This window comes from Odontesthes bonariensis, chromosome 18 (genome assembly GCF_027942865.1).
Source record: "Odontesthes bonariensis isolate fOdoBon6 chromosome 18, fOdoBon6.hap1, whole genome shotgun sequence".
Classification (NCBI taxonomy): domain Eukaryota; kingdom Metazoa; phylum Chordata; class Actinopteri; order Atheriniformes; family Atherinopsidae; genus Odontesthes; species Odontesthes bonariensis.
Genome location: NC_134523.1, coordinates 10500972 through 10513177, shown reverse-complemented (window position 1 = coordinate 10513177; position 12206 = coordinate 10500972). Strand labels below are relative to the sequence as shown.

At 40.1% G+C, this 12206-nt stretch overlaps 1 protein-coding gene across 1 annotated transcript; it reads left to right on the top strand.

The window, feature by feature from the left end:
• The first annotated feature begins 3079 nt into the window (after window positions 1-3079).
• On the top strand, window positions 3080-10652 carry tmem196 (transmembrane protein 196). The gene is made up of 5 exons (XM_075449792.1): window positions 3080-3529; window positions 5654-5710; window positions 8242-8377; window positions 9696-9814; window positions 9904-10652. Exons 1-5 carry the CDS (start codon window positions 3365-3367, stop codon window positions 9973-9975), a joined length of 549 nt encoding a protein of 182 aa, XP_075305907.1. The 5' UTR covers window positions 3080-3364; the 3' UTR covers window positions 9976-10652.
• The last annotated feature ends 1554 nt before the right edge of the window (window positions 10653-12206 follow it).

Sequence of the window (12206 nt, the reverse complement as noted above, 5' to 3'; positions counted from 1 at the left end):
AGTTTTCTGCAGGTATTGGAACTTGATTAATTATTTTCATGAAAAAGGTTACAAAAGGCATAATTACATTGTGCCCATGTCTGAAACAAAAAAGGACATAACAAAAAGAATAGTTACATAGAAATGTCCTATGAAATGAATAGCAAAGAGGTGTACAGAAAAAAAAAAAAGCTAGAAAGCAAGCTCAAGCAGAACATTGGGAAAGATGTGTGGTCAGCGTGTAGGAGCCTGGGTCCTATTTGGGTTTATTGATATTTGGATGGCTATTTGAGTTTACATGTTGAAATATGATTTACGTTAATTGTAATAAAAAGGGAGCTATTTACAGTATTTATAGACAGATCATTAATTTAATAAGTTTACAGTTTAATTCAGGTAATTTATGTGTGCATTATTTAAAAAGGTTAAAAATTGCATACATTGCCTTCGATTTGTTGTTAATCTCAGGAGAGTGTGGTTACCGAAGTCATTATGATCAGGCGGCATAGAGTGGAGCCACACAGTTTTTAGACCTTTCTCTCTCTCTGTCACTTTCTTTGTTTTTTCTCTCACCTTTTTAATTTTCTCACATTGGATCATTGCTGTACCATTCCTTATGTTTTTTGGAAGTAAATTGAGGAACAAAAGAGGATCTTGTGGAGTTTTTGAGTTGTCGTGGATGTGGATGACGAGAGAGAAGAGCGTCAAGCTAATGGCTTCATTAAGGAACCTACACAGGGATTAGAAAGGGTTTTAAGAAGAAGAGGGATCAGGCTGATCCTGGACAGAGCCAATGAATGAATTGTTTTTCAATAGGTTCATTTCAGAGCAGCATTCATGCTCCTCACCTGTCTTCAGCTACACAGACCTCACACCCTTCCTGTACCCCCAGCTTCCTTGTCACAGCTCCGCAATGTCACAACAGTCATTGGCTCACCTCGGTAGACAAGTACACTACAGTTTGTTCATCGTACTGGGGTCGGTACTGAAGATGCCATCATCTTCCTACTTCAACAAGTTTACAGTCATCTCGACAAAGCAAGCAGCACGCTGAGGATAATGTTCTTTCATTTCTCCAGTGCTTTTGATTGAATTCAATCTGTACTGTTGTGGAAGAAGCTCCAGAAATGACACGTGGATGCCTCCACAACCACCTGGATTATCGACTACCTCACAAACTGACCACGGTTTGCGAGACTGAAGGGTTGTGTGTCTGAGAGGGTGGTCAGCAGCACAGGAGGTCCTCAAGGCACTGTAGTCTCACCATTTATCTTCACTCTGTACACCTCAGACAGCTCAGAGTCCAGTCATCTCCAGAAATACTCAGAAGACTCTGCAGTTGTTTGTGTGTATCGTGATGGACAACAGATTGAGAATATGGAAGTGGTTGACCACTTTGTGGCATGGTGGTGTAGTGAACCACCAAACAAATAGAGATTATTGTGGATTTTAGGAGGACCAGGAATAAGAGAAAAAACCTTAGCTCCGTCAATATCTGCATCAAGACGTTGCATATCATCTAAAAATCTGTGGTGGTGGGTGCAATTTGCTTGCAGAGAGGCAGCAACATCGGAGCCATTTGACCCAAAGAAGCTGAACAATCTGATAAAGAAAAGCTTGCTCTGTGCTGGGGACTAATCTGGAGCCCTTGGAGCTGTTTGTGAAAAGAAGAGTGCTTCATAAGTTGTTTAACAAAATGGACAATACTGAACACTCCATACAAGATTTGATAATGAAACAATGGAATGTGTTTAGTCAGAGGCTTCTTCAGCTGTGCTGCACAACGAATGGAACAGTTAATTCCTTCGAGAAGCAACAACCAACATAACAACTACCTGTGACAAATAACGTCTGATTAACCATTAAAGACTATTTTTGACTATTAATTACTACTGAAAAGATATGTGTCTCCTATATGTATATCTGCAGCAGTATAATATCCCCATGGGATTGATAAAGTAATTTTTCTTTTTATTTCTGTACAGTATTTTGTACAGGGTTGTACAACCACTGTTGTAACAGTTTACATGGAGTGGTGAATTAGGTTGTTTGTTCGAACTGAAGCATGTTCGAAGCCATGAGGCTTGGTATTGTGAGAGAAAAAACGTCAGACATTCTGTTGCTTAAAGCTGCAGTCTGCAGGATTTGTTGTTGTCATTCGTAAAGTCCTAATTTTTGGCATTTTGAGAGTTTACATGATCTATCAGAAAGCTTGAAGTTGAAAATGGTGACCTCCGTAGTCGCAAAATGCAAGAAATGCTTATTTTTTAACCGAAAAATAAAAAGTTATTCAACTTCCTGTCCCGCCCCATCAAAACACATGAGAACTCGTGCACGTCTACGTCCACGCCAGATGCGCGTACACGACTCCTCATTCATCAACTCACCTGTCATTTGCAATCATGGAAGACACAGTAAGTAGACTAGCCCGTAATGAAGTTCAATAGTCTAGATAAATAAGCGTGGGGACGAGCCTACCTTGTATCGCGCGTGCACAATCGGTGATTGACAGGCAGCAGAGCCCAGCTCGTAACCTGATTGGTTACCTTTTACCGGTCCGGTCTGCAATTTTGTAAACAAACCTGCTGGCTTTGGAGTATAGGGGACATATAGGGGACCTAGAGAACTCTTTTTTTTTTTTGTATTGAGGTATTTAATGTACTACTTTCAGAATCCCCGGACAGTTCCAGGCATTATGCTTGAAAAAGAGTTGCAGACTGCAGCTTTAACTTACTCATCAAACAATTCTGTATCAGCATATTAAAGCATCTTATTCACAGCCTATGTGTCTTCAGTAAGACTTGTTGTTGTTGAAAGGAGCGATACTGCCCAACCTGTTCTGATCCAATGTCAGTGGCTTTGGTCCATGAGATGTCAGAAGCTTAACCGGAGAACTGAATGTACATGACATCTGTCCACAATGATCTGCCTCAGGTTTTTGAATGTTTCCACAAGGGGGCGAAGGCTGAGACACCTGGCATCCACGCTACGGCCCTGGATTGTGTGCACGTGTGCGTGACAAGGAAATTCGCGTTTTGTGTGAGTGCGCGCGTGTGTTTGCAGTGGTGCTTAAGTACCTTGGATAGCGCCATGCGGCACAGACGCAACTGTGCATGAGGAAGAACTTCTGTTGAGCGCTCCCTCTTTACATTAACATCCAAACGCAGCGCCAGAGTTCTACCTCTTTCAGTTTCAAATAGTTTGTTGATATCATCTCCAACATTCTTCTTGACTTTCTGGTCTACTTCGAAGAAGCACTCTTTTCCCAGCCGGATATGAAGCAGTGAAGCCGCTGCGCCTTCGTAAAAAAAAAAAGAGGAGAAGCGGACTCCTCTCTCCTTTTCTGTTCGCCTCCTGCTGGAGCTGGAGAGATGCCCGCGGTAGGATGTGCTCCAGCCGCAAAATCCTGTGGAGTCTGCTCCTGCTCTCCGTGGTGGAAGTCGGTCTGGGTGTGGCGAGCATCGTCCTGGGCGCCGTGGGTATCAGCTGGGTCCGGGGCGAGCACAAGCCGCAGCAGGGTGACGCTTCTCCGGTCTGGAGTGGACTCTGTGTACGTCCTGGGCACAGTTATTGTCTTTACTTTTCCGCTTGTTTACCTCCAGAGAGTATAAGTAACTCCGGGGATGGCATGTAAGGTTGAGGCATAGTTTAAACAACCTTTTGATAAACCCTTCTTTGTAGGCTACTGCATGTTTTTTTAGACACGTTCAGACTGTTGGATTATCGAATAGAGGAAAAACAACATTAATTCTACTTTAAAAGAAACTCAGTTGTTTTGTAATGGCAAATTACTGGAGGTCAGAAGCTATACTTAAATGTTTTACAGGTCTATGTGAATATTACATATTTTATCTTGAGCATGTTTCCATAAAAAAGTGCAAAAGCACTTAAAAACCAGGGGAAGACACATTCTAACCTTTCCTTCCTTAAAAAAGGATTTCTTGAAAGTTAAAGTTGCTAATAATCATGTTTTGTTTACAGAAAGCATTGTTTTTCTTTTATTTTAATCAAACAATATGCTTTTGCTTGCCCCGCATATCTGATTTCTTGAATTAGGTCTGATAAGGTTATGTTGAAGACACTTTGTGTGCTATCTGAAGATAATGTCAGAGAGGCACTTACATAGCCATTTGGACTGCCTCATGGGACCTTAAGATTAGTTGCATTAATTCATGCTTGAATTGCTCCTCAGTGCTTGAGAGAGTCAAAGCTTTTATGTCCGATCATCCGCTCAGTCTTCTGTTTACGTCTTGTCTTGTTACAGTGCCTCTCTCAGCCTCATTGTCTTGATTTTGCTGCTGAACTGTGAAAAGTTTAGTTTGAGATACATGCCTAGAAGTTGATTAAATCTGCTTCTTTAATGTTGCTGCTGCGACAGATGAAGAAACTGTAGCTTTTTTTTTCCAAGTTTGGAGATTCCGAAAAACTGTGAAGGTGCAATCGATGATTTGAGTGTGCCTGCTTCCACTGTGCTGTGTATAAAGACAGTGGTAGACAATGTGCGTTTGACTCAAAGCTCCTGAGCACAGTCTGCTGAGTCAGTCACTACTTGTTCGATCTTTTTAATTTAATGTCCAACCTTTGATTATAGATTTAGTATAGCATTCAGTGAGATCTATTGGTAGAAATGTTTATATTTTAATCAGTAGACTCCCATGAAAATAGGAATTGTTTGTTTATCTTAGAATTAGGCGTTAATGTCTACCGCTGGCTTCCTTTACACAGTCCACCATCTTGCTTTGTTTCTATTTGTGGACAAACCGATCACTGACACCATGGAGGACCTTTTTTGTGTCAACTGTAGTTTCTCCTAAAAGTTTGGAAGAAGAAGATAGGGCAAGGGGTATTCATTTCCTTGCAATCTTCAACTTTGACACCAGATGTCACTAAAAGTTTCACTCAGGACCATAAAATTTGCGAGCTTGTAAAAATGCAATCTTGTTGTGAGATTTTTAAGAAATGTTAGAAAGATTAAAACATTTAAAGTGGAACTAAATCAATGTAGCTTGGTTGAAAAATAATCCTGAAATAAGGCTGAAATGCAAGTTTTTTTCAGCAGTTTCGACTGCTTGATCCTTTCTTAAATACCCTGAAATCGGTGTGAAGGCCCCAGAATAAATCAAATAAGGGGACATGGCTGTTCAGGGGAACAAAATCAAGAGTAAACCCTCAATCTTTGCTGAAAGTGAAGTAAATCTTAGGTGCATTTGTGTTTTTAATACATTTATTGAAAGCCACAACAGGTACCATAACCAAACCTGACAGGTAAGAATAAGATGAAACCACAAACTCCCTTTGCACTCACAGGAGTGTGCACACATATTCTCTTTATTGGCTTCAACAACTTTCAGCAAAACAACATAGCTTGGAGCTCACTCAGCTGTCCCATTATTAAGCTCAGTCTGCCAGCATTACACACCCTGCTGTTATAACTTACTGACATCCAGGACAGCATGGTCCTATTTTTGGAGAGGGAAAACACATGTGTAAGAGAGTGTGCAGATTCTCTCTCTCTCTCTTTTTATTTCTTGTTTGTCTGTTTTGTTTTCAAGACTTGGATCAGGAATAATTGTGATAAAAATATGTTCCCTATTTAGTATTTTTTTTTTCAAATAACAAACTCAGGACTGTTGATTTTTCAATAAACTCAGTTGTCATCCTTCTCTTTCTCCAGTTCCTGGTCTGTGGGATGTGTGGAGTGCTGTGTGCTCGAAAGAGGACTGGTCTCATTGTAAGTACATAAATATACAGTACACTGAAACTTTCAGCAAGGAGCATGTACCTTACAAAACCCAGTGATTCAGTCCAATATATATATGTACATATACATATATATATATATGTATATGTACATATGCAAAAAGCCTTTACCTTCCATACCAGAAATCATGCAAATATGGAGCACTAATTAACCAATTAATGTGTTCAATTTTACTTGTTTCCTCTGTCCAAAATAATTTGAAAATGAAATACTACAGAAATGTTGTATCAGTGTGAGGGGTAATGCGCTGAACTTTTGCAGGACTAATTGCCTGGAGATTAGAGGGGAGACTGGGACCTTGGTAAAGTCCCAAGAATTGATTACTGAAAAAATGTAAACATAATTTTCAATAGCACTTTTTGAAACAAAGTTATTTACAAAAAAAGAAAGAAATACAAGAAAACTAAATAACAGCAACAAAACGATAATGATGATAATAAAAAAAAGATATTTAAACAAAACTATAAGTTAAGAAACCCACTGGGGTCACAGTGGGGTATCACTGGTGGACAAGATCCCAAGATGAAATTCTCTACAACTGAGACAGACTTTCCCCCAATGTTTTGAAATCCAGTTTTTAATTTCAGCCCAGCAGGACATTTGCCAGAATGCATCTTTACTGAAACATGTGGATCTCATGAGAATGGCAATGGAGATCAGTAGAAAGGATATGTATGGTTTGCCCCACGGGAAGAATTATGTATGATGCACATAAGAAGTGTTCCAAATATAGATTCTTGTGGTACCCAGCAGAATGGAAAAGTACTTGAAAGCAGGTTTGTGTGAACATTAAAGTCTGAATTAACTGAGATTAACCAATTTAAAAGGTCTGTGGTCTCTGAAGATAAAATGTAGTACCAAGTCAGGGGAGTTTATCCTCATACAGACTTAACACCGCACTTTGTATTTACTGTACAGACATGTGGTCAACTATCTGTCCTCTCATCTAACTATTCTTTTGTCTGCTGCAAGTTTTTAACCCGTTTAATTTAGTCAGTATTGATGATATCCCTGTCTTCTGCTACTAAGGCTAAAATTTGGTTGATTGAGACACCGGATGTATGCAAACCCTTGAGTGCTGCCACTGAAACCAACATAATCATCAGCTTTGTCTCTCATGAAGAATGTTGTGTTTTATCTTTTAATTCCTGACCAGCTTTATTCAATAATACACTTAACAATATTAGATGTTGTTACCTATCAAAGATCACGTTTATCCCTACATGTACATATCGTAAGTAAGTGTTTTTAATTATGCAAACATATGTTTGATGTATATAATTGAAATTAACAATGCATACAAAGTCTGCATAATCTATAAGAAAAGATAGAAAATACCAAAAGGAGTGTATGTGTGTTGTCCCAGAGGCAGGTGCTCACAGTTGGTTCTGAGAGAGATGTCTGAGGAAATCAGAGGAGACAAGCAGTCACCTCTCTTCCCTTTCGGTTGCTCTCTCTGTCTTTTTTACAGTCTCTCCGTGTCTCCAGGTCCTCGTGTTTCTCTTTGACTCCCTGTCTCCTGCAGGCAGGGCACTAATGATGGATCAATGTCAGTCCGATCTGCTGTAACATAGACAGTCTTCTGTCTCACCCTAGCTGTTCCCAGCTTTTGTTGTTCTCCTCATGCCTTTCCCTCATTCATCATTCCAATCCACCTTTTTGCCTTCTCCAATCAGTCACACCCTCCCCCTCACCCTGTCATTTTAATACTTTCACTCTTTCTGTCTTCCTTTCCTGATCTCTTTTCATCCACCTCTCTCCTTCTCTGCCTGTGGGGAGGTGATTGCATTAGGTTGGTATGGCTCCGGACCCCTGCCAGCCGCTTTCCACAATTCTTCGGGTAATGACTGAAATCAGAGATGCCCTTTTCCATGCGGTTAAAGGCACTAACGGCATCTGTACTTGGAGCATTGAGAAAATACCTGCAGTACTGAAGCAATATGCAGTCCCAGTGAATGGGAGATAGAAGTGCATCATTTTGTCAGTATGATGGCAGAGTAATGTAGCTACAGTCTTTTGTGAATCAGATTCTCATGGGAAAATTTTAAATCTCCAATTGAGTTTGAGTTTTCCTTTTGCTGATTTGAATTAAAAAAAAAGAAGAAGTAATTTGTAGAATGTTATTTATTAAACATTCTTTTTTTATTATCAAATTAAAATCTCACCCCCACAAGTCAAACAAGCTCATTCAAATAAAGAGCAAGTGAATGATGCAAGCTATTTAAAAGCTGCGCAATATCTCTGGAAGAGACTGTTTGTTTTGAGAGGGATCCAATTTTCTAATGGGAAATAAGATTTATTTTGACTGATGGGCATTACTCATCACCACAGCCGTTGTTCAAAACAGCAAAGTGACAGAGATGGAAGCTCGGTAGCAGTTTGTATATCTCCTATCTCATCACATTTTCTCAGGTGGTTTACATTTCTGTTGATGGAGTATCAATTTTGTCGTTTTCATCAACATAAACATCTCTCTCTCCATTTCTGTGTGTGTCTTTCAGATGATCCTTTTTTCAGCATGCTGCATCTGTGGTCTGATTGGGGGGATTCTCAACTTCCAGTTTGTACGGGCACTGAACAAACAGCCAAACTCAATGCACTCAATCCACCTGGCTGCCATGACTCTGGCCTGTCTGGGTAAATGAACAACAAACACAACCGCATGTCACATTATATTGTGATACAATATGAAACAATTGAAACGTGTTGTTAACATCTGCTGCACCCCATAAATGCACTCTATCAGAGGAATATTTTATTTATAAATATTTCTTTGTGGAAGTGACTGACAACAGATACTACTTAGGGGTTAAGGCAAAGTATCTCTTCCTTTGTCATTTGATCGTATTTTATACCATACATATACACATACTATCAGTCACTCACAAATATCCCACTCCAATTCTACAACCTTCACAAATCAACAACATTTTTTTTGATAAGACGACATACAGTGCACTGTGAAAACTTGGATAATGCGCTCATAACATTTAAAAACTTGAGTGTGGAACATCGTACACTTCTCACTCTGAAAGGTCGCCATAGTGGGGGAGACCACAAACCACTCTCAAGCAGTAGGAGCATACGATGTCTGATGGTGACGCTAATGCTCACGTGCTAACAAAAAGACGTGTCGTGGAATTTCTTGGTGTGTATACGTGTTGGATTGTGGTTTTCACTGCAGTCAGTCAGTTACGCTTGTGTTTGCCGATCTGTGGTCCACATGGTTTGACCAGGTGGCCCCCATCTCTGTTCACCATTCTAAACCCATAGACTGATTACCTATTTGTGTTCCACCTCAGACCCGTAACATAAGTCCATATTTGATTGACAGTGTTTGCCCATGTCTAACCCAATTATCCAAACCCATGGGTCCCAGTTGGGCTGCCCATGCATTGATCTCCCATTAGAAGCCCAGCTAGAACCAACATAGGGCGTCAACCCGGGTTCACACATGATGGATCTACTTAGTTTACGGAGGGGGCACTGCCCTGCATGTTTTAGATGTTTCCCAGCTCCAATAAACCTGATTCAAATGAAACAGTTCTCCTCAACGTCCTCAAACTCTGCCCAAGCATGACTTTAAAAACGTTAAAGAGCAAATTACTTGTAAAGTATTACAAACCCAGTCGCATAAATTGTTGGGACATGTAGAAGAATGAGATTTTTTTTTCCTGTTTATGTTATGATTCTATACCCGGCTTTACTGATGGATTTAAAAATGAGAAAAGGAAGAAATGTTGAAAGATCTGCTGATTTAATTTACATTAGCATTTCCATTTTGCCCTCAAGTCAAACACATAACACACCACTCTTACATAATGTGTTGTTAAAAAGGGTATTAGGAACTTCTGTAAGATCAGGTTGAAAAAGGGGAGAGAATCAGCTGAGTCTTTAAGATATGTTCTCAGGGAATTGTGGTTTTTCTGTTAACAATATCCCCTGTCTTGTCCAGGGATCTCATCCTGTACATTATCCACATGGCTGACTTGTCGACTGGCTAGCTCAGAGCAGCAGAGGATGTTTCTGGAGAGGGAACACTCACTGCACCATTCGCATGAGATGACAGAGAAGGTAGGACACACCAGGAAAGAGAGAAAAAAATTGTCACATGGTTTTGGAAAAGAAAAACACATAAAATCAAAAGTATTTGTCCTTTTCAGGAAATCCTTGACAACTCAAGTAATGGCATTCCTCAGATTTCCTACAATGGACACACGACAGCATCACCTTGATGATCTGTCACCGAGAGCGACTTGCACTCACTGAAACAGAGACGGTTACTAAAATACTCACTGTCAGACAGCAGATACAGCTTGTGCTCCCCTCAACATGTCCCACGACTGTATCCTGACTGCTGGAGGTGAACCAGGTCTTTCGCCTTGGACACTTTTTTTGCTGCTTCCAGAAAGAGAGAGTCAGCATAATGAGGGCTTTTGTGCTTCTTAATTATTATGCAAACATGGGTTCAAACGCCCTCTGTACAACTCAAACCAAAGCCAGGATAGTGAAGTGCTGTTTGGGTGACAAATCATGTAATAAACATTCCTGTCTCTGATCCTTACACTAATGAGCAGGACGATAGATCTCATCCTGTCAGCATCCTCGGCACCATGAGCACAAACTAAGCATGAAGCCAATCTACTTTTTTTAAAGTACCGCTAATTCAATCTCATTGACCTTGTTCTCACTCTTTCTATCTTGCTATTGGTTTATGGAATGCAGATTGAGACAGTCAACAGTAAACTAGATGTATTGTCTGATAATGGAATGCTTTGACATGAAAATGCAGTGATGTGCAATGTATTTTACAGTATATCCATGCTTGTATATCAGGTATCTATAAAAATCAAACATATTTTTATATAATGCTTCTTATAAAGTTAATTAAAATAAAGTCTGGCTAATCTGAGAGGTGGACTGTGATGAATTATTAAAGTGTTTATTGTAATTATTTCCATTGTTACAGGATTAATTCAAGCTAACACTAACAAAGTAGATTAATTTGGCTTGTGACAAAATGAAGATCAGACATGTGCATGTTTGTATGCGTACAAAGTGACTTTTAGTTACCGTAATATTATTATAAGGTTATTGTTAGGTTTAGGGTTATGGTGAGAGTTGGAGTTTCGATATTAGGCTAGGGAATGCATTATGTTTAAGGTGAATCATCACAAAGATAGAAAAACAAGTTTGTGTGCGTGTGTGTGGTGTTGCTTCTTTCTCCGTAGCCAGACAGTTACATTTCATTCCATACATATTTCTTTTTCATTTTCCATTAAATAATTGTCACTTGTCATAAAACCCAAACGTCCACTTTACTGACTCTGACAGCTTGCATGCCACGCAGTCGATACAGTAGTTTAAGAAATGAGTGCATTCCTATGAGACCACAGTTTAACAAAATTATGTCTTTGGCTCTGTTCTGGGTTCCGACACTCATCGTAAAGTTAACAGATGAAGTAAATCTGTTTTATGGCTCCCCTCAAACCCATAAGTATGAAGAGCTTCACGCAGCAAAAGGGGAAAGAGCTATAGAAAGCAGCATCGTATGCGTTCTCATGCATGCACATACACACAGCTGGGAGCCCCTGTGAAGATATGGAACTGCTGTGACAACATCATGCTGCTAAATACTTAATTATGGGGTTTGTCTACTCCAGAAAGCACCAAGGGGCGGTGTGTGCGTGTGCATTTATCTCTGGGTCAAGCATGTCCCACAGCAGCAGAAGCCACTGGGAGCTCTTGCTGACTAAGAAACCACGTCACTATTCATCACCATGACAACAGACAGGAGTGGGGGCCATGGTGCCCCAGGGTGCTCCAGAGCTACATTTCCCCCCTATGTGTGTGTAATATCGAGAGAAATGCTGAATCATGTGACCTCCCGTGGTGCTGCTCTCTCAGAAAACAGTAACACTAGATCTGCCTGCACGTGGCAGGATATTTTCTGCTCCTGCATCTGTGCAAGTCTGGATGCAAGAGTGCATGTGAGTGTGCACTAACTGCTCTAATTGACACCTCAGGTCACCCTAATGATCTTAATGTGACACTGCAGGTAAGAAGAGGATACGGAATCAATGAGCATTCTTGCCAGGCTTGTCAGTGCACAACTCGCAGATTACAAAACAAAGGGCATGTTAATATGCAGTTGGTGTTGTTTTTGTTATGTTTTGAAGCTCATTATGAATTTATTTTCTCTACCACAATATTGGAGCAGGGAAGGATTAACCTAATAATCCATGTGTTCCTGTTGAATAATAATCTAAGAGGCTTCAGAAACTATGGGGAAATAAAGTGAGACCCACTCAAAGGCTGTTTTCCCAGCTGAAAAACTTCAATTTACCATTTCCACAAGCCATACAATGAACCTTTAGTGAGCTTTCTTAGCCCTCTGTGATCCCAGAAAATTTGCCTGTTCATCCAAGAACTAAAACATCTATTCTCAGATACCCTTGCCCACATT

Coding starts and splice junctions, on each gene's coding strand:
- tmem196 (XM_075449792.1), top strand. CDS start 3,365: ATGTGCTCCAGCCGCAAAATCCTGTGGAGTCTGCTCCTGCTCTCCGTG. Junction 3,530..5,653: donor CGGTCTGGAGTGGACTCTGT/GTACGTCCTGGG, acceptor CTCTTTCTCCAG/TTCCTGGTCTGTGGGATGTG. Junction 9,815..9,903: donor CGCATGAGATGACAGAGAAG/GTAGGACACACC, acceptor TGTCCTTTTCAG/GAAATCCTTGACAACTCAAG.